The 24,470-nt window shown below is 39.1% G+C and overlaps 5 protein-coding genes across 10 annotated transcripts in view; 2 read left to right on the top strand and 3 right to left on the bottom strand.

The window, feature by feature from the left end:
• slc16a4 (solute carrier family 16 member 4) overlaps positions 1-2,723 on the bottom strand; it is a 32,042-nt gene extending 29,319 nt beyond the window's left edge. For 3 of the 6 annotated variants that reach the window (XM_019349935.2, XM_019349934.2, XM_003444930.5), the window contains exons 1-3: positions 1,836-1,887; positions 1,314-1,653; positions 873-950 (exon numbers count right to left, since the gene is read on the bottom strand). The gene's annotated coding sequence lies outside the window, so the exon portion shown is untranslated. Of the gene's footprint in view, positions 1-872; positions 951-1,313; positions 1,654-1,835; positions 1,888-1,952 lie in introns of those variants that run through there. The other 3 variants (XM_019349933.2, XM_019349932.2, XM_019349936.2) reach the window with 3 other exon arrangements.
• A 225-nt stretch (positions 2,724-2,948) lies between these two features.
• On the bottom strand, positions 2,949-7,239 carry lamtor5 (late endosomal/lysosomal adaptor, MAPK and MTOR activator 5). The gene is made up of 4 exons (XM_003444824.5): positions 7,080-7,239; positions 6,924-6,985; positions 4,112-4,229; positions 2,949-3,332 (listed from the first exon to the last, which is right to left on the bottom strand). The coding sequence occupies exons 1-4, from the start codon at positions 7,112-7,114 to the stop codon at positions 3,272-3,274; spliced, it is 276 nt and encodes a 91-aa protein (XP_003444872.1). The 5' UTR covers positions 7,115-7,239; the 3' UTR covers positions 2,949-3,271.
• A 3,647-nt stretch (positions 7,240-10,886) lies between these two features.
• Positions 10,887-15,955, top strand: prok1 (prokineticin 1). Its single transcript, XM_003444931.4, has 4 exons — positions 10,887-11,068; positions 12,012-12,137; positions 12,518-13,396; positions 15,852-15,955. Exons 1-3 carry the CDS (start codon positions 10,991-10,993, stop codon positions 12,635-12,637), a joined length of 324 nt encoding a protein of 107 aa, XP_003444979.1. The 5' UTR covers positions 10,887-10,990; the 3' UTR covers positions 12,638-13,396; positions 15,852-15,955.
• Positions 15,865-18,902, top strand: pepsin (pepsin A). The gene is made up of 9 exons (XM_003444825.5): positions 15,865-16,014; positions 16,221-16,362; positions 16,499-16,616; positions 17,124-17,242; positions 17,347-17,543; positions 17,714-17,830; positions 17,963-18,107; positions 18,306-18,404; positions 18,501-18,902. The coding sequence occupies exons 1-9, from the start codon at positions 15,956-15,958 to the stop codon at positions 18,636-18,638; spliced, it is 1,134 nt and encodes a 377-aa protein (XP_003444873.1). The 5' UTR covers positions 15,865-15,955; the 3' UTR covers positions 18,639-18,902.
• Positions 18,903-19,010: 108 nt separating this feature from the next.
• On the bottom strand, positions 19,011-20,887 carry LOC109196188 (uncharacterized). The gene is made up of 6 exons (XM_019349602.2): positions 20,784-20,887; positions 20,398-20,709; positions 20,138-20,264; positions 19,912-20,030; positions 19,736-19,782; positions 19,011-19,615 (listed from the first exon to the last, which is right to left on the bottom strand). Exons 1-6 carry the CDS (start codon positions 20,821-20,823, stop codon positions 19,457-19,459), a joined length of 804 nt encoding a protein of 267 aa, XP_019205147.1. The 5' UTR covers positions 20,824-20,887; the 3' UTR covers positions 19,011-19,456.
• Between the last annotated feature and the right edge of the window lie 3,583 nt (positions 20,888-24,470).

Below are 24,470 nucleotides of genomic sequence, written 5' to 3'. Positions count from 1 at the left end.
TGCATGCTGTGTATTTATGTGTGTGTTACTCTACTTGCCATCTACCGTGCTCTGTTAACATGTCAGAGAAAAGAAAAAAAAACAGTTATCCGGTCAAAAAGTGTTTTATAACTGCATAAGTAAGAAAGAAAACTCAGATTATTTAAAACTTTTAAACATGCTAGATCAACCTTTAACCTTGTTCCCTATTAATTAATCTCGCGTTAAGTTTCTTCTTATGGATTTATCACCTCGTGTGCCGCTTGGGACCTGAGACTCGCTTGTTTATAATTCCACTTAAAAGTAAAAGGCATGCCCTTGCATGCAAAACCTGCGAAAATAAAATATAGTGATGAGACATAGTTGTGGTGACCTGGGCCACTTTTCCTATGCACACAGGGCTTTGGAACCACACTGGAATCGCCCCTGGACTGGAGATGCAAAGTCCTGTTCATAGTCTCCAGGTGATCAGCAGAGGAGTAAAACTCAACCATTTCATCATAACATGTTTTATTTGGAGTTCTCCAGTCAACATAAAGTATTAACAAAGCACAAGTATTAGTAATTAGGCCTGTTCACTGCCAGTGACATACTTTTGTGTGGATTATGCATCGATAGCTGAACTTTTTTTTCTCTTGGGAGATTAAACGGGAGATTACATCTCCTAGGAGATTACATAAACTACTACTTTGCTAAAACTCACAAAAAAGTTAATTTAATTATACTTCGTTTGTTATTGCTTGGTGACACTGTCTTTATGACTTTTGGTCTCATCAATCAAAATAACCCATATCTTCCAGCAGTCTTGCTTCTACATCAGGAATAGTGAGATTATGGAGCAAGCCTTTGACTTGTAGTCGTATTATAGTGGGGAGAAAACAGGGTGGTCTTACCGTGTGTAGCTGCAAGCCAGTCCTTCTCTTCACTTCGCAGGCCTGTTGCATTGCGCCCCTCACTTCAACTCAGCACCGCTGCGAAGTGAAGAGAAGGGTCGCTCAAACAGATGTGAAAATTCAGGCAGACATGGGATGGCACTGACACGAGATTATATCTCTTTGCCACCAAACCAAAAAAAGAGGCCCGAACCTGGACTGACGCAATCTAGGTGAAACGCTCTTAACCCCAAAATAACTTTCATGGGTCAGCGAGGATACCGGTCTGTTTTTGGACAGTTATATTTCTGTCCGTGTCTGGGCTTTGTGTGTGGGACAACACAGATGTTTACCAATAAAAGAAAAATCCAGTTAAAATTTAATCCGAACATTTCGTTTTGTCATCTGAGGAATAAGAAAAAGTTGAAACGTGTTTGCAGTTAAAGAAGAAGCTGCTCGTACCTGTGATTTCCCCCTGCCGTCGACTTGCTTCTGTCCCGCTTTGAACTAGTTTGTTTTGACGCGTAGTTTGGGGTTTTCTCGCTCCGAGCTTCTGCGCCCCTGAAAGACGTGCGCGTCACCTTTGAGGGACTTCTCGGCACAGAGAGACTGCTGCGGCGCGTTTTTCTCCGGGGATGATCGTGCCATAACTTTGCCTCTATGCGCGGGACCCTCTGAGTTGCATCTCACATCTCAGCCTCAGCATCGCTCTCTGTGCCGAGGATCTGCAGAGGGCAAAGCCTTCGCGGAGGAGAACCACGTGACTGTAGCACCAATGAGCCCCGATCTGAAGGCTCGGAGACTAGGAAGGAAAAAAAAAATCCCCTCTGCCGTCAGAACCTTAGAGCGAGGCAGACTTTACTCACATTACACAGTCTAGTATGTGAATAGGAGACCATGTGCTATAGAAAGCAGGATAGGCGGGAACTATATCTAAAAATAGGGCATGTGCAGCAATATTACAAAATCAGTGCAAGTTCTTACAGAGAGGAGAGCACCCGGATGGTACCTGTTCCCACTTGCACCTACTCTCAAAACGACTGTGGCTTTATAGCAGCTCCGTTTAATGATTGCAAACTCTGAAACCAGTTTTTTCCTCACCTCTGCAGCGAATAATATCCAGCTTCCAAAGAAAATCTGACTACAGTTCCAACCAGTCTTTCGTTATCCATTGATAACTCTGTTGTCACACCCTCCCCTCAGGTTAAGAGTCTTGGTGTCATCCTCGATAGCACTCTGTCCTTCACAGCACATATAAATAATATCACTCGGTCTTCCTACTTTCATCTCCGTAATATTAACCGTCTTCGTCCCTCACTCACACCACACAGTACCGCCATACTTGTCAATGCTCTTGTCACATCTCGCCTGGATTACTGTAACTCTCTTCTCTATGGTCTACCTCATAAATCCCTCCATAAACTGCAGTTGGTTCAAAATACAGCTGCTCGTATTATTTCCAGAACTAGATCCACTGAACATATAACACCTGTTCTTAAACAGCTTCTTTGGCTCCCAATTCACCTCCGTGTCAATTTCAAGATCCTGCTTCTCACTTTCAAAGCGCTTCATAACCTCGCTCCTCCGTATCTATCCGATCTTCTCCATACATACTCACCCCTTCGTACACTCCGCTCTTCTTCAGCTTCCCTTCTGTCAGTTCCACCTGCTCGCCTGACTACCGTGGGACTCAGAGCCTTTAGTTGTTCTGCCCCGAGACTTTGGAATGCACTTCCACTTGCTCTACGGACCACACACTGTCTCACCTCTTTTAAATCACTACTCAAAACCCATCTGTTTAGAATTGCATACACCTGATCTGTCTTAGGCCATTTTTACCTTGCTCAGTTTTTATATTTGCTTTTATACTTTTATGACTGTTTATGTCTAAATTTTATCTACCATGTTTGCTATATATACATTTTTTTTTAAATGTTTTTTATGGTATTGTTTACGTGCTACTGTAAGGTGACCTTGAGGGTCTGAAAGGCGCCTATAAATAAAATGTATTGTTATTATTATTATTATTAAAATGGCTCAACCATGTAAGACTGAGCAAAGGAGAAAACAAGAATACTTAACACACATTAGGCAATCTCAAAGTCAAGTTAAAGTTTATTAGGGGTTGTTATTCTGTGCACGACAGCCTTGAAAACAAAAAGACACAGGAACAGAGAGCGTCGATATAACAAAGCACGGAGCTGGTTTTGTAAATCATATCAAAATAACCGTATTACTTACAGATCAGTGTTTACCATTCAATTTAAAGAACACGCATCTTCTTATTGAAATATGGAGTCTGAATATACAGAAACAGCAAATCAATTTTTGGATTGTGTGAATAAACTTAATGTGCACACTTGTGCATACACTTCTTTACAGAGAGAGAAAAAAAAACATCCTCAGCGAGTCCGTTGTCTTCATGATGCAATCTTATGAACTGCTACTGTGATGGTCCCGTGACTCCTCACCAGAATGTTTCTAAAGAACAAATAAAGATAAAAAAATGTAGAAACTCTGAGCTGATAAACGAAAACTGTACTGACAAACAGGGATTAGTCAAAAGTGACAAAGTTCAGGAAATGCTCTGTTTTTCTCTATGACATGTTTTCACCTTTGACTGATAATTCTTTTTCAACCTGTCAGTCGTACACTGCTAGTATGATGATCAGTATGAGCAATCAATGATTATCAATCAAAAAAATGTTTTTGTCATCATCATTACCATGAATTTCAGTAAACGAGGTAAACTAGCACAGAAAGAAAGCACCACTTCCGCGATTTAATCACAAAGCCACAAATTTGTTCTTATCAAGTGGTTACAAATGATCAAAATCTAGAAATAATCAGAAAAAAATAAATATCCCCCCTCAAAGAGGAAACAGTCAAAAAACAACAACAACAACAACAAAAACAGGCTCATCCATTATCTCTATCCTATCACTTTAAAGTCTTAATTATTTTTAATAACTTCTCCTTTATAATCACAAGTAGTTTGAGAACTGATGTTAATGGTGCACCAGAAGGGGGCAGCAGAGATGCAAAAATAAAGTCTTTTTGTCAACCCTGTGATCAGTTAGAGAAATTAATCATTTGATTTTTGCTCGTTTTCAGATGTTTTTTGGAGGTACTCATCTCCCTGCATATTAATCAGTGCAAGCACAGACACGCTTGAATTCACTGAGATGGAGAAAAAAAAAGGAGAGATGAAAGTCAGTCAAGCAAAAACCAAAAAGACAAAAAGTCGTGTCAGTGCTCACCCCGACTCGGACTCCAGGCATACGGTTGGAGTGTCTGTTGGGTCTTTTGTGAGAGCTGCAGCTTGTTTGGCCAAAACGGACACAACACCGCCATGTTCATCAGACAGGGACCCACGGCCTGGAAATAAAAGACTTTTTCAAAAAAACCACTCAAACCAGTGTTGATTAATTTCCCTCTGAGGTCATCATGCATCTAACAAACTCATGCTGTCTAGCTTCTAGCTGTGGAGTCAAACCAACATTTTTTTTTATTTTAACACATTTCTTTGTTGATAAGGAAGACCAGGCTATCCCTGAAGGAACAAATCCACGGTTTCGGACAAGCACACTAACTTCACGGTGTTTCCAGGCCTAGTGTTAGCAACAATCCAGGAAGTTTCTGCACCTGGTCAAGAAGTCAGATCAAGATACACAAAACCCTGGAAAACACAATTTGCTGTTTCTGCACTTCAGTTTTTGTAAGATGAACAAAAATGAACAGAATACAGCATTAAGTGGATAATTAGTTGGATTTGACTGTAGATTTTGTTACGTTAGGACAGACAGTCTGTATGCTAAGTTAAGTGGCCGCTGGCTCTAGGTTCATATTTACTATGCAGACATGAGAGTGCTGTGAATCTACTCAACTAAATCGTAGGAAGAAGTCAAATAAATACAGAAAGCTGTCAGAGAGTCAGACAGCAAAATTTTTTGGCCAGTAAGATTTTATTCATAATATTTTAATGAAGTTTTTTTGTTTGTTTTGAAGCATATACTTCAAATACACACAACTATTACAAAGTGGACATTCCATCACAGTGAAAAGTGAGCCTGTGAGTAGAGAGTCTACTTGTATTTCAATGATATGAAAGTCTGATGGTGAAATGTACTAAAATCCACAAATGCTGATAAAGCAGCACATAATCTGGTGTAAGTGATAACCCTTCCAGCTGAGTTATACCACTATCAATATGCTAATTATGTTCTTGAATGAAACATACACGATATACAATTTGTTATTAAAGAGCAGCAATTTTTTATATCAGAGGAAAACCTAGTAAAATGTTTACATTTATAACACGGTTCACCTTTCGCGGCTTTGCTGTTTTGGGGATTTTTTTTTTTGTGCAATTTTGCATGCTTTCTTCTTTTTTTTTTTTTTTACAGCGCATTGTGTTCTGTGTCCTGATCATCTGTAGACCATTGTCAATCAATCTCCTCCGTGCCAGGTCTCCTGTACAGTACAGAATGCATTCAGCTTGTCAAATTTACATAAATCTTCAATCGCTAGCAGTGTGACTCGGAAGTGCTGTACTGTATGTTTGTACGTTTTCTCCCCAACAAACACAACAATGTCGACGAAACGTTTTGCACCGTCAAAGGCACCTGTGGTTTCATTCTATAATACCGGACTTATTTTTCTACAAATGTTTGAACTTTGAGAGTATTTAAACACAAAAAAACAAAAAAAAGAGAGAAAAGTGTGAAAATGTTCATGCCTGTCTGAGAAAAGTGTATAAAGTGTGTAGTGAGGGGTTTTACAGCCTTAAAACATCTATAATAATTGTAAAAAATAAAGTTGGCTACTTCATGGATTTCACCTATCGCGGGTTATTTTTAGAACGTAACCCCCGCGATAAAACGAGGGACCACTGTACATTTGAAAAATACCGTCTGAAACATTTGTACCCAAGTTTGGATGATTTTTACAGGAGCTACATCAAAGTTAATCAAGGGATCACTAAAACATTTATTAATCCTTGATAGAGCAAGCATAGGAGCAGGTTATGTAAAAAAAGAACGTTTTCACGGGACTCGGTGGAGCACACTGCAGCCATCTCGTTCAGCTTTCTTCTAATTGTACTGTCATGATGTTTGACATTTAACATATTTACCATGGGACATCCACTCATGGGAAGATTGTGGCATCGTGTGTTAACACACACCTGAATACTGCAGACCAAATTCCCAAAATTTCAGCTTTCTTAATTAATCGTCTTTCATTAACATTTGGCTGCTTCTTACTCTCTTAATTTCTGTGGAAGCAGCAAAGATGTGCTTAACTCTTTTTCACTTGACTTATATGCAAAATGAAAATTAATTCTCCATCAACATACTTAAAGTTTTTTTTAATTATTGTATTTTATTATTGTATTAGAATAATGTATTAGTAGTAGATGGTTTAATAACAACTGATAACTTATTATTCTAAAACTAATGATTACGTTTGACTACAAATACAGTGTGTACAGTGCTAATACTCAGATCAGTATATAATATAGTTTTACTACGATTTTAAGTTGAGAAGCTTCTATTCTTTTTGAATATTTTTCCCTTCATAATGATATAAGTGTATGTTTCTGTTTCATGCAGTGACAAATGTCCCTAACCCATTATGATGAATGCTTTAGGTAGAAATTTTAGTATGGCAGTTGATCTTCAACAATTAACAGATTGCAGGTTAAAAAAAAAAATCCCCACATTTCCAAAGAAATGCCCACAACCTTTTTTTATTATGAAGGAGCTTAACGTGGATTTTTTTTAATTAATACTTGTATTTTTGCTTTGTTTATTTGAATTCTTCCTTTTGCCCTTGGATCTATTTCATATTGTCTTATGTATTACTTTAAATGCTTATTTGTATCCCTGTATTAACCAATAACAACTTAATGTTTTCGTGAAAACAACACCACTCGGTACTCTCTCCCATCCAAAGCGTAATGACTTATGGCTAAATAACCCGTAACTTTGAGCATCTGAGCAGCGACACCAGTGCACTTTGACAAGTAAAAGGCCAGTTTAACGTGAACTAGTTTGAGATTTCCTCACTTACAGCCCAGGTTGTGTCCTTGTTGATCCGTGCAGAGCACACCAACCACTGCTGGATTCTTCATGCTGCCACAAACAAACACACAGAAGGAGCGAAAGTCGCTTTAAAGGTCACAAAAACGTAATACATATACTCAGTGCTAGAGTGGTTTTAACTTACGTATCATCGAGATGCTGTTCGAGGGTCGACTCCATTGTTATCAATCGCGAATAACTTAAATCGAAGTTTGCTCAATGAAGCTGTATTTTTGTTGTTGTCTGCTACCTCAACGTTTCCGGGTAGAGTCAGCTGACTGTCACATGAACTAAGGGTCCATATGAGGACCAAAATATGCGAAGCGCGGAAATATACAACAGACTTAAAATATTGTCATGTATGTAGGACCAAGTGAGTCATGAAATAAAGCGTTGAAATAAAGCGTTTCGTGATTTAATGATGAATGATGCATTAAAATACATTCCCTCATTCATTTATTGGACATTCAGGCGTTAATAAAGTCAATAATTATTTGATAATTTAATCGAAAATAAAAGGACTAATCATAAATAAATATAAAGTGAAATGGCATTAAACTAACAAATAAAAACTTAATTTTAAAAAACATTTTTTAATGCCAAATTTAAAATCAAATTTTTCAAAATCTTTTTTGAAAATGCAATTTATAAAAGAGACATCACTAAATGGATTTAAAAAATCAATTACAAATACAAATTTATTTCTGACATTTAAAATGATGATTCCCACTCCCCAGTTTTAAATCTATTGCCTGCTTGCATTTGCCTTTTCTGTTTTCTATGGGGTTAACTTCCATATTAGCTAACTCATAATATATGCAATGTTTAGGCCGTTCTTACGTTCATATAAAGCACAGAGTTTGTGACTATATAGATCTATATTTGCTAATGCATCTTTCTAACTTGTATTAGCAAGTGTGTGAATGTGTGCGTGAATGGGTGGATGACTGGATGTGTAAAGTGCTTTGGGGTCCTTAGGGACTAGTAAAGCGCTATACAAATACAGGCCATTTAACATTTACCATTTATTTACACCCTAGAGATGGTTGTGCAGGAAAATCCCCGTAGATCAGTAGTTTCTGAAAAACTCAGAACAGCTCTTCTGGCACCAAAAACTATGCTACATTCAAAGTCACTTTAATCATCTTTGTTCTCCATTCTGATACCCAGTTTGAATTTCAAAATGTAATCTCCACTGTCTACATGCCTAAATAAATAAAGAGTCATCAAACTTGCATATTTAATGAAGTGGCCAGGGAGTGTATGTCACCGTTTTGTGTGCAATGAAGCCAGAATGCAGGACACACAATACAGAGGACTCAATAGAAAGCTGATAATAGGTCCAAAAGCACAAAGTCCAAAGAATACAAGGAGACCTGAAGACAACAAAAGCACATGAACAGGGAACAAAACACCAACATGACAAAGATGAAAGTAATCAACAGACAGAAAATAAGATTCAAAAACAGGAAATCAGAGGGAAATAAATCACACTAAAGCAGGAAATAGTCCAAAGGCTACAAATAAACACAGAAACAGGAAAGCTCATATTAAACATGAAGACAAAGAGAAGGGAACACTGGAGGAGGGAGGGAAAAACTTAACGCATGAGAAATAACTCAAACTAGGAACTGAAGCTAAATAAAGATCCAAAACAAGCAGTAGGTTTGTTACCCATTTTAAAAGGCATCCAAAACACCATGAAAACTAAACAGGAGCCTGAAACAAAAGAAAAAACAATCTTTGCATAACATGAATAAACAAACAAACAAACAAACAAACAAAAACCCTGGAGAATTACAGTAAAAAATATAGATATATAAAAAAAAAAATTCCAGACTCAAATATAAAAAGGAAAAATTCAAAACCCAAATACTGAACAAAAAACAAACAATGGACAAAACACAGGACCATGACATTTATATCATGATGAGATTTCATATTCCCCACTCTGCGAAAAGTGTTTGATTCATGAGTATAATATTCAGTACAGTCTTCCGTGTGCCGAGGTCCTCGTTCACTGAAGTAATTTTCTACACTAGATAGGTTATGTAATGAAACCTTGCTGCTCTATAATTCATCATTGATCTGTTACTCTCTTCATGCCCACCTCCACTAGAAATTGATTTTGGTACTCAGAGGTGCATAAATATAAAATCAGATTAGTTTAGTTTTTCTTCTGAATATATTTATTGATTATCCACTTCCCAATGTATTCCTATGGAGCAGTCACTCGACACCCACAAATAAGCTGAGGTTGCCTAAAACAACTCTAGTGTCAAAGGTGCTCCTCGGTACTGAGAAGTAAAATCACCTCTCCAAACACAGTCCTCTCCACCATCCATGTAACATAACAGAATGACTCAGCATAATAAATACAAGCACGGTAACAATGGCTTTTATTGCATGTAAAATATAGCAATAATACTTTGGGTTTAAAACAGAAATCTTGTTTCTTGTACCCTCTTGATGGCAGATTTTGTTAATGTAATTTCTTTAGAAGTTAGTGTGAGGCCTCTGGGCACACCTCCACATGATTTCTGCTGCCTGTCCCAGGATGGCTTGGCTTCAGTGCTCCTGCTGACAGGGCAAAAATGGGTGAATGTAATTATATGGCCACTGCATTGGAGGAATCCATCACCTGCGCAGCAGCAGGGTAATGTCCTGCTGAGTAACCCAAGGGGTGCTCTCCCCCTCCCTCCTTCCCTCTAATTTTTTTCTGTCTTTGGCTCTCGTCTTCTCTCGCTCGTATTTCTCTTTTCGCAACTTAAATCACAGCCTGCCCGTTTTCTCTGACAACCAGCTGCTCATCACTGTCCAAGCAGTCACGTACTCACACACGCATGTACAAGTATAAGTCTGTGCATATGGAACAATTTTCAGCCTGCTTTATATGCCACATATGTATGCTTATGTATCACGTACACATCACATACACACAGTAACTCCTGCTATCTTCGTGAGGACAGTCAATAAAACACTAAATCCTTAAGCCCATTGCCCTAACCTTCGCCGTCACAGCAAAGCCAGTCACCCTAACCTTTACTGAATTCTCACTGGAATTAAAATTTGTCCTCCAAAGATAGCAGAACAGGCCTACACACACACACACACACACACACACACACACACACACACACACACACACACACTTTAATCTTGTACAACCAGAGGTTGGTATAAATCCAGTTATTCGTGACCTATACATTAGAGCTGCAGTAAATCTGCAAATGAGCTGGATCTGAAATAGACCCTGACTCAGAGTTGATGTATCACTGCGATCATGACTACCATAATTCAGAGACATTAAGACTCATTATTCCTATTCTCGTATCGCTTTAGTGGCACTGTAGCTTCGTAAGACGTCTCAGTGAGGCGTGGTGAGAGGTTTTAATCATTAATTTAAACCTCTTTAAAACACATAGCATCATGACACACACCATACAGTAATGTGATAAATAAGAAATATCACGTTCCTGTTTCTGTGTTTTACCAGAAGACCAACCCACAAGTCAGTAATGTGGTAATGTCAGTAAACTCATTAGATGGCTTTGATTTTTATTTGTTTTGTCTTGATCACTTCTGATTGACAAATAGCTCAGGATTGTGCCCTTTCTTCCACAGACGTGTCACATTTATTTTAGTTTGTATAAATTTCATCAACTACTGAATTGGTCCTTTTGTTTTTGTTAGCTTGGTGGAAACTCTTACAGCCCCGGTCCAGAGACGATGTAGTTGAACCCTAAAGTGAGTCTTCATAAGCTGTCATCTGGATAGGTGAGATGACAGAGCTTCTGAGTAGACAGACAGAAGGGGTGTAAGGGGGATTTTTCTGGCATGAGGGAGGAAAGAAGAGAGGGAGGGGAGAGTGTTGGGTGGGGGGGTCACAGGTGGATAAAGAGAAGGAGAAAGGGAGGCTGCCCTCTCTAAGGAGTTGTGTAAACGTTGAGGAGTGGCTGAAGAGTCGGGGAACCAGCTTGACGTGCCACAGAGACAGTTCACAGTTGTTGTGTGGTGCTGGGGGTGCTGAGAGAGTCCAGTTCTCCTGTTGCTGTCATGGGTTTCAGGGAGGTGCTGCTGTCCTTCCTCCTGTTGTCCGTTGGGAGCTGGTGCAGAGGAGCCGTTATCACAGGGGTAAGATGGAATTTCTAATGGAACAACTCAATGTTAAGGTTTTTGATTTATCAGACTAGAGAAGTATTTTAATCAACTCATCAATCTGTGTGTTGTCATACTGAAAGTGCATTTTACATTGTGTCTATTATAACTGTAACTGTTACTTCAGTTCAGTGCCCCATTCCAATTTCCAAATGGAAAGTGGAATGGGGCACTAGTATATTCAAAACATTTTTAAAAAATCAATAAAAATATTTAAAATGTCTGTTTCTATCATTATATTTTCATTATCAGAAAATCTTTTTTTTTGTTCTGCAACATACAACTTGTAAAAAACCATATATATATGTATATATATATATATATATATATATATATATATATATATGTATGTATATATATGGTTTTTTACAAAAATTATTTGAATATACTAGTGCGCCATTCCACTTTCCAAATGGAAAGTGGAATGGGGCACTGAACTGAAGTATATATACACACATATATATATATATATGTATATATGCATACATATATATACTTATATATATATATATATATATTTTAACTTATTTTAACTTGTGTTTTTTTGTGTGCATGAAAACTGAACAGATCACTTCTCTGGATAATATTGTTAAATTTCATTACAAATGACTAATGACAGATCATATCCTCCCCCGCTTTAAGTTAACTGGAAAAATCAGAGGAAATTATCTCAGCCCCCTGAATGCTATTCATTTGTAAATGGGTTAGGGAGATGACAGGCAATAAATAAAATGGATTTCGCTGTCCAAACATGGGAGGGTATCTCTATTACAATAAGTAAAAATTATGTATATGAAAAGATAAACTCTATATCTATTGCCATATAAGAAGATGAAACAGATTTACTGGCAACAATAGAATTGTTTTTATTACTTTTTGTCTGGACCTCTGCCACCTTGTCTTTCTATCTTTCCTGCAGGCTTGTGAGAGAGATGTGCAGTGTGGTTTTGGCCTTTGCTGTGCTGTCAGTCTATGGCTGAGGGGTCTGAGGATGTGTGTCCCAAGAGGTGTGGAAGGGGATGAGTGCCACCCCTTTAGCCACAAGGTGGGGATAAATGTGACGTCAGTTATAATAATCTTCCAGTGTTACACACACATATGCACACATAGGCACACACACTTTTATCCTTCTTTCCTGTTTTAAGAAATTCTGATTGTATCAAGGCTGTCAGGCTGGCTGAAGCCTCAGAAAAGCTGCTGATAAGTGCAGGGGTATTGATTCTACCCAGCAGATCTGAGCCATATATCTCTTTGATTATCTGGAACAGGCGACGATTACTTCTACTAACACCACATCCATCTCTGAAACTCAGACCGATTAAGAGAAGCTTTAGGGCCTGCAGTTCCAGTTGTCAGCTCATAAAGGATTTAAGCTGTCAGATTACCCCAAAGCCACCTTCCTTTTTCCCTTTTTCACACTTCCAGGTACCCTATCCAGGGAAAAGGCAACATCACACCTGCCCCTGTCTCCCCCACTTGGTGTGCACCAGGTATGCTGACAGCAAGTACAGGTGTACTGAGGACTTCAAAAACATGGACTTTTAACAGACGAGTAAACGCCCAGAATGATGCAAGCACAACAGAAAACAGAGTGGAAATCCAAACAGCCTGCGGATCAAAATTTTCTTCAGTGACTTTATTCTTTATTTGTGTACTCTATGCACTAAAATGTATGGGTTCTACTGATGCACACAACAAGCACATAAAAAGAAACAGGGAAGTGTAACCAACAAGAGCTACAATAAACATGAGACATCTTTAATTTAACAAGCCAAATGTTACCCCGAGAGTTATTTGTGAACTTTTAGCACATCTGCTGTTTCTTTCATGCTCATTTTATATTAATTTATCATGAGACGTGTTCGAGTATTACTGTCAATAAACATATACATAAAGTTGTGCTTTATAGAGGGCTCAGTTAATATTGTTACATAAAACATTATGTTCGGTATGGAATGGAAATATCAACTGGTTTTAATCATGGTCTGATAACGTTCAAAAACAGAATCTTAGTGCAAATACTTTCACAAGCAAACTGACCTTGTGCAATATATTTGATTAGTGCATACGTGAGTCAAGGTGAAATTCCCTCATGTTTAGATCGTTAGTAGTTCTTTTTTTCTTCTGTCTTAAATTGAAATGATCGTGTCCAGTGTGAAATCTCGACCTGACACATGGCCTTTAAAAGCTTTAACAACAAAAAAATTAATAACAGGAAAACATTAAGGGAAAAAGTAGTATAGATCACCAGAGATGCTATGGACTGGGAGTACCTGTACTCCGGTATTACCCTGCAGCTGTGAGGTACTTGTGCTGTCCTTTACTTACTCTACCTGTTCTTTATATTTATGCTCCACTGCATCTGTGTAAAATATTGTCCTTTTTACTTATATTTATTTGACATCCACTGTAACTACTTACTTTTTAGGTCATGCTATCATGTAAAAAACATTTATAATCCTCATCAAATACAGTCCACTGTTACAGTATATAAAGAGCTGCAACCTTAGCTACAGCATAAAACACCACTTACACATAAATGGACAGCAAATAATAATAAACCAGAATAAATTCAAATACTAGCCACTTAGGTCATTTGTTTAATGTAGGATTACATTTTGCTAACTGTAACTGAGTATGTTTTGATTGGAGTACTACAATTGCTACTTCTAATGGGTGTGAATACTTTATGCTACCAATTTGTTAAATGTTACTGCAGCGTAATCTATTGTTTTTCAGTGAGCTTATGAAAATTGAGAAAAAGTGTTTGTTATTCAGAGTCTAAATCTTAAACCTAACCCTAATTTCAGTTTATTAAGTCAAACTTTTGAGATAATAATGAGCATTTTGGCTTATGTATGGCAAAATAAGCAAATAAATAAATTGGTGGAAACAAGCTTCTGTAATTCACGGCTCACACTTACACATGATTACATCTTTGCTTGTCCTACCTTTGTTTTATTGTTATCAGATAAAGCTTTCCAAGTAATTCAAGCTCACATCTTCGGAAACCTTGAGGAAAGTTTACATATTGGTGTTAAATAGAAGGTCTGGACATCATATCTCCTGATCTGCACACCAACACATTAAACACATTGGTGTATCTGTTTAACACTTACAGTGTATTTAAATGATGTGACGAATAATAAAGTCAATCTTTTGGAAGTTAGTTGTCATTTTCAACAGATACCCTGTAAATTCAAGTTTGACTTTTAGAGTTACAACTTTTAGTTGATACAAAAGTTGTTGTTTTTTTACAATCTTCCTAAATATGTCTGTGAAGGTTCTCAGTCATCCAGGTCATCGTAGTCAAAGGAGTTTGCAAAGAAAAGCGTCTGGACTTCTTTAAGTTGCTTGAAGACGTTTCACCTCTCATCCGAGAAGCTTCTTCAGTTCTAAGGTCAAATGGCCGAGAGTCCCAGATTTAAACCCAGTGGGAGTATCCCCCCCAAAAGGGGCAAAGGACCCCCTGGTGATCCTCTAATCACATGAGCCAAGGTGTGAAAGCGGGTGTGGGACCTAATCAGCCAGGGTTTCGGGTGAGCTCATTGTGAAACCTGGCCCCACCTTGTCATGTGAATTCCTGAGGTCAGATGGCCCAGGATGTGAGTGGGCGTTAAGGCGTGACCTAAGGATAGAGTGACCTTTATCCTTAAGATGCAAATGTTGTTGTGCCTTGTGAAGTGCCAACACTTCACAAGCGCATGGCACAACATAGAAGAGCCACTTCCACAGGACAAGACTCAGCAGTCCATCTGCATCTTAAGGATAAAGGTCACTGTCAAAGGAGTTTGCAAAGAAAAGCGTCTGGACTTCTTTAAGTTGCTTGAAGACGTTTCACCTCTCATCCGAGAAGCTTCTTCAGTTCTAAGGTCAAATGGCCGAGAGTCCCAGATTTAAACCCAGTGGGAGTATCCCCCCAAAGAGGGACAAAGGACCCCCTGGTGATCCTCTAATCACATGAGCCAAAGTGTGAAAGCGGGTGTGGGACCTAATCAGCCAGGGTTTCGGGTGAGCTCATTGTGAAACCTGGCCCCACCTTGTCATGTGAATTCCTGAGGTCAGATGGCCCAGGATGTGAGTGGGCATTAAGGCGTCTGGGGAGGGAACTCAAAACTGGATTATAGATGGCAGACAGTTGGTGTCGTAAACCACCGCCTCTGTTCAAAGATGGTCGCTCACAGTGGACATAGATGGCCTCTTTCACTCCTCTTTCAAACCATCTGTCCTCTCTGTCCAAAATGTGAACATTGGCATCCTCGAAAGAGTGTCCTTTGTCCTTAAGATGCAGATGGACTGCTGAGTCTTGTCCTGTGGAGGTGGCTCTTCTATGTTGTGCCATGCGCTTGTGAAGTGGCTGTTTGGTCTCTCCAATGTAGGGACAAGGTGGGGCCAGGTTTCACAATGAGCTCAACCGAAACCCTGGCTGATTAGGTCCCACACCCGCTTTCACACTTTGGCTCATGTGATTAGAGGATCACCAGGGGGTCCTTTGTCCCTCTTTGGGGGGATACTCCCACTGGGTTTAAATCTGGGACTCTCGGCCATTTGACCTTAGAACTGAAGAAGCTTCTCGGATGAGAGGTGAAACGTCTTCAAGCAACTTAAAGAAGTCCAGACGCTTTTCTTTGCAAACTCCTTTGACAATCTTCCTAAATACTTTCAGTGCTCACAAGCTTAATGGGATATTTGCTCCTAGATAAGAGTCTGTTTTCCAAATCATATGCTTCTTATCACCATCTGAAAACTTTCATATCAGCTTATAGGAAAGGGCATTTCAGATACAACCTTGATTAGTTGTATATAAGGGCTGGCCTCAGCAACTGGACGTTCACTCATCTGAGTCTACCTGTAAAGAGCAACATGATGAAGTGGCTCGTCGTTTTGGCTGCCCTCGTGGCCTTCGCTGAATGTCTCCATAAGTAAGTCTGACCTGGTTGGTTGTTTCTTTATTTGTTTTATGTACTTGACATTAAGTACATAAAAAATTGTAAAACTCTCCGTGTTCCTACGAGGAAATCTAAAGGTACTCCTGCTCACCTAAATATTGCACAGACATTTCTCCAGCTGTAAATTTCAGGCCTGACTTGCTCATTGCTTGATTTTCTGCTCACGTTGCTACATGTAGGATGCCCCTGATTAAGGGAAAATCTGCCAGGCAAACCCTCAAAGAGAAAGGGTTGTGGGAGGAGTACAGGAAGACTCACCCATACAACCCAGCAGCCAAGTTCTACAGCAGTGGCACTGAGTCCATGACCAATGACGCTGACGTAAGCCCAGATTAGTAAAAAGCTTTAGATTTTGTTCATGTTGTTGAAAACATACCCTACTTTACTTTTTCAGAATTATCTTTTTAAATCTTTATCTGCACCTGTGTACATGTGCCTTCTTTATCTGTCCCTCTAGTTGTCTTACTATGGTACGATCTCCATTGGAACCCCTCCTCAGTCCTTCTCTGTCATTTTTGACACCGGTTCCTCCAACTTGTGGGTCCCTTCAGTGTATTGCAACAGTACAGCCTGTGGTGAGTGCCACTATGATGACTACTGAAGCTCAGACAACAGGGTTCAACCTGGCCACTTTGCTTTGAACATACAAAAATGTGTACTTCCGCTATTAGATACTGTTCAAAAATATCCTTTTATTTTCATTTTAGGCTCTTTTTCATTCATGAGTTTTATCTATTTTGAAACTTTTTTCCAACAGAAAAAATGCACTTAACTTGTGATGCGAAATTTATATTCAAGCCAAGATGAACTTTGACCAGCAGCAACACTGGAATACTTCGAGCATTAGAAGTCATTTAGCAATAATAACAGAGCAGCACAGTTTGATTATCATACTGACTTGAGATTTTTGCACTATTTGCACTTGCAACTCTGATTCTCTACATAATGAATTGGTTTACTTTGGTAGTAAATTCTTTTTATCTTGTTCTAGTTGTAATTTTACCAGTAGAACAACACTCATTGCCATCCAAGACATCCAAGTTGTATAAAATTGCACAACTTAAAAATTCATTCCTCTTCAGAGAACCACAACCAATTCAACCCATCTCAGTCATCCACCTTCCAGTGGGGTAACCAGTCTCTGTCCATCCAGTACGGGACTGGCAGCATGACTGGGTTTCTGGGCAGCGACACTGTTGAGGTAACCAAAACCTGTGGAACAAAAATCATAGTCTATTTAGACTTCAGATGGGCATGTCTCTGTGGTTTGCTGAACTGTGAGTGACAGCTGTCTTGCATGTCCAGGTGGGCGGCATCTCTGTGGCCAACCAGGTGTTTGGATTGAGCCAGACAGAAGCTTCTTTCATGACTTACATGCAGGCTGATGGGATCTTAGGACTGGCCTTCCAGAGCATTGCCTCTGACAATGTTGTACCAGTTTTTAACACCATGATCACTGAGGGGCTGGTGTCAGAGCCCATTTTCTCAGTCTACCTGAGCGGGTACTGAAATAAAATGGAATTCAGTTGGCTGGAAAATCTTTTTGGGGTTTTTTTGGAGTATATTTTGTGAATTTATGATATGATGTGTGTGTGTGTGTGTGTGTGTGTGTGTGTGTGTGTGTGTGTGTGTGTGTGTGTGTGTGTGTGTGTGTGTGTGTGTGACATCTTAGCAATAGTGAACAGGGCAGTGAGGTGGTCTTTGGTGGTACTGACAGCACCCACTACACCGGAACAATCACCTGGATCCCTCTGTCTTCTGCCACCTACTGGCAGATCAACATGGACAGGTACCAATAAGTCATCCAAAAGCTGTTGACTTCATAGCCAACATCTTTGCTTATACCTTCATATCAGACACAAAAAATCACATGGTTATAAAACTTCTTGGCTTGACTGTAATTCAACTTTCCTCTTCACAGTGTTACCATCAACGGACAGACTGTAGCCTGCTCTGGCGGGTGCCAGGCCATCATCGACACTGGCACCTCCCTGATTGTTGGCCCAACCACTGACATCAACAATCTGAATAGCTGGGTTGGAGCCTCAACCGACCAGTCAGGAGATGTGAGTCATACCATCGTGACACAAATTTTCCCCTTTTTCTGAACCCAGAGTAAACAGACATTTAAGACTCTGACGTCAGAACTTTGAAATAAAAATAATTAAGTGGGATTCGGATAGTTGCTTTAGTTGGAAAACTGTAAAATACCAATAAACAGATTTTCTTCTGCCTCATGTTCTCTCACTTTGTTCTTCTGACAGGCTATAGTGAACTGCCAGAACATCCCGAGCATGCCTGATGTCACTTTCACTCTCAATGGAAACGCCTTCACAGTCCCTGCATCTGCCTATGTTTCTCAGGTCAGTAAGACCATCCTGCCAAACGCAGCACCAAATAATACAATAAAATAATAAAGATTTGAAGAAATTTATCTTTTCTTTCTCCCCTGTCCACAGAGCTCCTCTGGTTGTATGACTGGCTTTGGTCAGGGTGGCACCATGCAGCTCTGGATCTTGGGAGATGTTTTCATCCGGGAATACTATGCCGTCTTTAATGCCCAGACCCAGAACATTGGTCTGGCCAAGTCAGCGTAATGAAATCAGTAATTTCATAAATACTCCAAGCATGTATTTTAATGGCATGGGAGAGTTCATGCAAACAGGAGTTTGTGGAAAACGTGCATGTGGACATGTTGTAGCTGCCTTTACATTAAACAGATTATAGCAACGCAAAGCATTTCTCTCTGTGTGTGTATGTATGTGTCTGTGTCAACTGGACTTGTATGGCTATCTACTATTATCGCACATCAGTAGAATAAAGTGTTTCTGTGTTGTGCTGAAATGTCACAGGAACAAGAATCAGTCCAGTGTGTTCATTTATACATTCGACCTTTTACAAAGGATCTAAAAGTTTCCACTTTTTGTGGTAAGGACAACAGGCTTAGAAAAAAAATGACCGAACAGCTCTCAGAAGAAAAAAGGGCAGGTTGCCACTGACACTGAAGAAGCTGATAAGGACAAACGGTGATAGAACAGATGATAACCTGATGACACGATTTCACAACTCTGCTGCTATCTCAACCTGTGAACATGAGAATAGGGAAGTCTCAAACACAGACAAAACACATTTATTGCAGAGACAGAGTTAACTGTTTTAATTTCATTTCTCATGCTGTCAATATTTCTCCATTAAAAGCTCATTATTATAAACATTATCAGATATCAGATTTTACAGTCCATTCAAGTTTTGGGATACAAAAGAATCAAAACAAAGTAGAAGTGATCAGTCTCTGCCTGATCGTTAAACATCTTCTAGTATTTTCGCAGTTAACTGACATATACATAAAAACTTTCCAACAAAACATTGACAAAAGAATTAAAGTGGATCAGACATTAAAATCTGTAATTCAAATTCACGGTTGGATTGCCAGTATGGAGTATTCCACCATCCCAGCATGCTCTTCATCAGCAGCTCCTGTTCGTGCTTTGTGCATCCCCACATTTGCATACACTTCTTCGGGCTTCTGCAGAGCCTTGAAGTCCACCACTGTGTAGACTATGCCGCTCGTTTCCTAGTAGAGACACATTTTGCCAAGAGACAGTGTTTTAGAGGAAGTTTAAAGCACAAACATGTCTCCCATTTAACATGATAGTGAGTCACAGCGACTGCATGTTCCCTGTTTAGCACCTACCGAAGCTTCTTGGTTCAGTGAGTCACAGTGAGTTTCTCCATATTTGTCTACAAAGAAAAACAACAGAACTTCACATCATTTACCCATTTTATAAAAGGAAAAAAAGAATATATTTGATCATAAACTTTGGCAGACAGTCTGAGCTTTGCGACAGCAGTTTTCAGGGGACTGCTTACCTAGCGGTTTGGATTTTGTCCTGACTCTGCAGCAAACAACACCAATCACTGAACTGATGAACATCATCACTGTAATTGCCACAATGACAGCCAGCGGCAAACTAAAACTCCAGGAGACTCTGAAGAGGAGCAGGGCACAAAAATGAAAAAACTATTCATGTTTCAGACACAGGAACAATTTGACCAGTGAGCAGGAACAAAAATGAGCAATGTGCGGAGTGACCACCTGTTGCTGTCACTGTGGTCCTCTGCTAAAGCAGGTCTAGTGGACTCTGGGAGTGCTGTGGATGTGCCGGGGGCTTTGGTGGTCCCTGTGATTGGAGGCTGTGAATGGCTGAAGTGATCTGAAACTTCTGCAAATTTCAAAAATAACAAAGTCCAATAAAAATCATTCTTAAATACAGCTAATAAACAATGACAGTAATGACAGCTGTTGCACGAAATGCATTTAGAGCATCCTGCCAAAAGGTTTATAAGAATACTCACCAGACACTTCTACATAATAGTCCCTGTAGATGTGAGTTGGGGTTCCCAGCACGACACACCTGTAAAAGCCTCCATCTACAAATTGCACATTTGATATTCTAAATTCAATCCAGCCATCTTTTTCAATTTTGGTCACTCTTCCTTTCAAAAGTTCACAGGTATATCCTGAACTGTCCATCAGCCTGTAGCAGCCTCCCGGATACAGTTTACAGCAAGCCTTGTTGTAGCTGTTGTAAAATGAAGGAAAGGAGAGTCTCAGGAAAATGTGCTCGAACTCTTTAATCCTCTCCTGGCCTTTTAGATGACAGATATCTGGAAAACAAACAGTTGTCAATACAACTTCACAAACACTGGAAAAAAGTGGAATAGCATTTTTTTCCCCATACCTATTAAAAGGATAAAAGCAATGGAAAACTTCATCTTCATTGTGATGCTCGCTAATTCTCAGCACTTTGGGACAGTTTTAGTTTTGAACTCTTGCTGCAGGATTGAAGGCTCCTCCTAAAGAGGAAAGAAGAGGAAGTTGTCTGTGCAACAGCTGGAAGGCACAAAGACGTGCTCCTCACGAGGCTTTGGGAACTGTTGCTGGACACGTCTGTGGCACAACAATTCTGTGGCTGATTCTTTTTTTGACTGTGTTATGTGTCTGCATATATGGAGAGTCAAGGTATATCACTGGAAAAGAAATATGAAAATGCTTTCACCTCGTATCCAACAGTGAACGTTTGTCTCATAATTTATGCATTTACACAAGAATGTGATCGCTTTAGCAGCTCATTAAGTTGCATGACTAAAATCTGGATTATAATTATAATGGGAGACATGCAAAACACAAAATGTACTATTGCTTTTTTATATGGTTACAATATTAAAATAAAACCAACTACATGAAACACATGCTGGTAGCTTTATTTTATTTTACTGCACAGACAAAGACACAAGGAGACTGACCGAACTGGTTCACTTCTGATGCACCATTTATTACATCGTGTGTGTGTGTGTGTGTGTGTGTGTGTGTGTGTGTGTGTGTGTGTGTGTGTGTGTGTGTGATTCAGCCAGACTGCTTCAAGCTGAAAGGAAAGCAACAGTAACTCCAATAACCACGTGTTACAACCAAGATATCAAGAAAAGCATCTGTGAATGCACAAGATAACGAACCTTGAAGCAGAGTCGCAGACTCTTTACAGCAGAGGAAGACCACATCGACCTTCTCAAAAATATGATTGTGATATTCAGCATTTTTTGTGCCACGGACAATGTCTTTATGCACATCGCCATCTTTCGCTTTTACTCTGAGGCAGGTTATTGGTCAGTAGTTGGATGGGACCGGTCCCTTCTTGGGGTCCTTGGGGATCAGGACCGTCCGACCTTCGGTTAGCCATTGTCTCTCGAGTGTCTCTCGTCAACTAGCAGCTGGTTCATTTGCGCTGCCAGACGCTCGTGGAGTGCAGTCAGCTTATATATATATACATATATATACATATATCTATATATATGTATATATACATATAGATATATCAGTTGGTAGCATGCAGTCTGACTACATCACATTTAGTACCTGCTCACTTCGAAGCCCGGCCAAGCAGGCACCATTTAGTACCAAGTACCAGGTACTGTGACCTGGAAAACCCTGAAAACTGTGGCAAACTGTGGCGAGTCGATCTCATTAGTTACTAATGGAAAAGGGGCTTTTTGAGACAGTGGTCTTGGTGCAGTTACAAATGAATGTCAGAGCAGTTAATTTATGGTATAGACTAACCATGACAGAGACACACAACCATTAACCTCTTTATGAATTAGAAAAAAGAGATGCTAAATCTTGTGATATTATGATTTTTTTTCAAATGCATTAGATTAGTGCTATCACTACAGGGGACAATGCTGCAGCCTACTTTGGTCTTGAGCTGCACGTTTACAAGGAAAGAGGATGATGTTTTTCCTTCTTTTACTTAAAACAAAAAATCTCAGTTCAGTTCTGCTCTCTGACACCGTGTGGACATTTTCAGATTTGGTAGAAACTCTAATAAGATTTTATTCACAGCAAAAAAGTGTCCAGTACCTATTTCATCTACTAGCATGCATAAGCTCCTCATAAAATATCATTATTTTTGTTATCCACAAATTTTCACATTTACTATTTGACAAAAAAGTAGAAACAAATATTAAAGAAGGTATTTAATTTGCTTTAGAAAAAAAAATAGTTTTAGTGATTGAATGTTATGTCTGATTAATTTCTGAATTCTCAGACTGGTCCAGTGTGCAGGCCAAAATGGGTATAAAAACATGAATTCATTTCCATGACTTTGACTTTGACAAGTTTTTGACAGATTTAAAAAAATATTTGTGCTTTCTTGTTTTTAATGACTGCTGGTCTAATAAATGTGTTAAGCACTGTATCAGTAGGACATGTAATTATTCTAATATACAAAACTATTTATACAATTTTTTGCACAATTCGTTGGTTTGATAAATTAATCTCGGAACACTCCTGTGAGTAAAGCTGGCATACAAACATGAAATCACTTAAAATACAAGAAAGGGATCTTTTATAAAGCCCACTGAGCCTGGACATAAACCCAAAGCTACACGAGAGCTTCTTAAAAACAGGTATATGAGATGAATAAACCCCTAGAGAGAAAAAATGAAACAAAGTTTGACTTACCAAATCTGCTTATGAACTAAATAATAGTAGAAAAGCACTCCCGGATCTCCCGAGTGATCACTGAACAACCTTTTCTTCTTGTCATCGTGGAAACATTCACGTGATCTTTGTTTTGTTTTGTTTTTGCATTTGTTTTGCTGTAGTCTGATGTGACTATGTGTTTCACATTCATTCACCTTGCTTCTTCTGTAATCGGGTGTCATTACACTAACTACAGTATTAGTGATGCTGTGATAAAGACTTGTGAATAAGTCTTATCTTTCCGGCCAATTGCTTCGCCAAAATGCAGATCACACAAAGCCCCATTCAACAGCTCATTTGGAAATACTGACATCTGCTGGTCATTCACTGTACAACAGCCCTGCTGTGATATATCAGTGAGTATGTGAACGTAATCATGTATCAATTCCAGAATACCCGTATGAGGTCCAGTGTGTGTGTGTGTGTGTGTGTGTGTGTGTGTGTGTGTGTGTGTGTGTTTGTGTTTATGAAACTAGACATCCTCTGTGAGACTGATTTGCGAAGATGTCAAATGCTCACAAAATGCTGATAATTTTAGAATTTTATTGGCTCCATAATATGCTTGCAATCTCCTCGGAATCACCTCAGACCCAGATCATGTAAAACACTTCCTGTAATTCTGTAATTTGTTTTCAAAAGCTTGAATCAAATAACGAGGGAGTAACGTTGTTTCACAGAAAGGGGGCTTCGGTTGTATTTGGTTAAATGACATTCTGAAGAACGACAAAGGCCTCGACACAGACATAACTTCCCTACTAACTAAACAATTTAGAACGAAAGAAGCCCCCTGCTTACCTACAGTATGATCAGTGTAGAATGGATGTTTTCACAGCAGGTATGGACAGACATATGATCACAGCTACCGACATTTTCCCAGTATTACTATTGTATTGGAGTATTAGCTTTAAAAGTGCTGTTTTAAAACAGGCTTGAAAAAAAAAGTGATTTTAAGCATTCCACATTAGCTTTCCTAGAATTTATTATGTCAGTTTGTTTAAGAAGCAGGGTTGTAGCCATTTCATTATGATGTCACTCTCAAAGATCACAGAGCAGATCACATACCATTTGTAGAATCAAGTGATCTGGTACAAAGACATGCATGTGGTGTCTTATTCCACCCCAAAATGATATGTGGCAGGATCTTTAGTGGTTTTCGTACAGCGGATCAGTTAATTTGTGCGTGCATACCACCCCAAATTTACCTTGCATTCAAGGAAGACCTCAACTGTTACTGGAACATATGGCTCAGCTAAAATGCAGGTCCAGGTTTACAGATCAGCTGTATTTCTGCTACATACACATGGAATTGACACTTCATTGTATATACATTTGCCTCCTGTTTCCTTTATTGTTTTAGGTTAGTACTTCAAAAGGCAATTTAAAAGATTAA

Source organism: Oreochromis niloticus, linkage group LG20 (genome assembly GCF_001858045.2).
Source record: "Oreochromis niloticus isolate F11D_XX linkage group LG20, O_niloticus_UMD_NMBU, whole genome shotgun sequence".
NCBI lineage: Eukaryota > Metazoa > Chordata > Actinopteri > Cichliformes > Cichlidae > Oreochromis > Oreochromis niloticus.
The sequence above is the reverse complement of the archived record's forward strand: the minus strand, read 5'-3'. Positions and strand labels throughout refer to the sequence as shown.

What these genes read in the sequence shown, in the direction of transcription:
- pepsin (XM_003444825.5), top strand. Translation starts at nt 15,956, where the DNA reads ATGATGAAGTGGCTCGTCGTTTTGGCTGCCCTCGTGGCCTTCGCTGAA. An exon ending in TGGGCAGCGACACTGTTGAG is followed by an intron (nt 17,243 to 17,346) that starts GTAACCAAAACC and finishes TTGCATGTCCAG; the next exon opens with GTGGGCGGCATCTCTGTGGC. An exon ending in TGGCAGATCAACATGGACAG is followed by an intron (nt 17,831 to 17,962) that starts GTACCAATAAGT and finishes TCCTCTTCACAG; the next exon opens with TGTTACCATCAACGGACAGA.
- prok1 (XM_003444931.4), top strand. Translation starts at nt 10,991, where the DNA reads ATGGGTTTCAGGGAGGTGCTGCTGTCCTTCCTCCTGTTGTCCGTTGGG. An exon ending in GAGGAGCCGTTATCACAGGG is followed by an intron (nt 11,069 to 12,011) that starts GTAAGATGGAAT and finishes TCTTTCCTGCAG; the next exon opens with GCTTGTGAGAGAGATGTGCA. An exon ending in GCCACCCCTTTAGCCACAAG is followed by an intron (nt 12,138 to 12,517) that starts GTGGGGATAAAT and finishes TCACACTTCCAG; the next exon opens with GTACCCTATCCAGGGAAAAG.
- lamtor5 (XM_003444824.5), bottom strand. Translation starts at nt 7,114, where the DNA reads ATGGAGTCGACCCTCGAACAGCATCTCGATGATAC. An exon ending in ACAAGGACACAACCTGGGCT is followed by an intron (nt 4,230 to 6,923) that starts GTAAGTGAGGAA and finishes TTTTATTTCCAG; the next exon opens with GCCGTGGGTCCCTGTCTGAT. An exon ending in TGCCTGGAGTCCGAGTCGGG is followed by an intron (nt 3,333 to 4,111) that starts GTGAGCACTGAC and finishes TTTGTTCTTTAG; the next exon opens with AAACATTCTGGTGAGGAGTC.
- LOC109196188 (XM_019349602.2), bottom strand. Translation starts at nt 20,823, where the DNA reads ATGAAGATGAAGTTTTCCATTGCTTTTATCCTTTTAATAG. An exon ending in GACCACAGTGACAGCAACAG is followed by an intron (nt 20,031 to 20,137) that starts GTGGTCACTCCG and finishes GCTCCTCTTCAG; the next exon opens with AGTCTCCTGGAGTTTTAGTT. An exon ending in GACAAAATCCAAACCGCTAG is followed by an intron (nt 19,783 to 19,911) that starts GTAAGCAGTCCC and finishes TTTTCTTTGTAG; the next exon opens with ACAAATATGGAGAAACTCAC.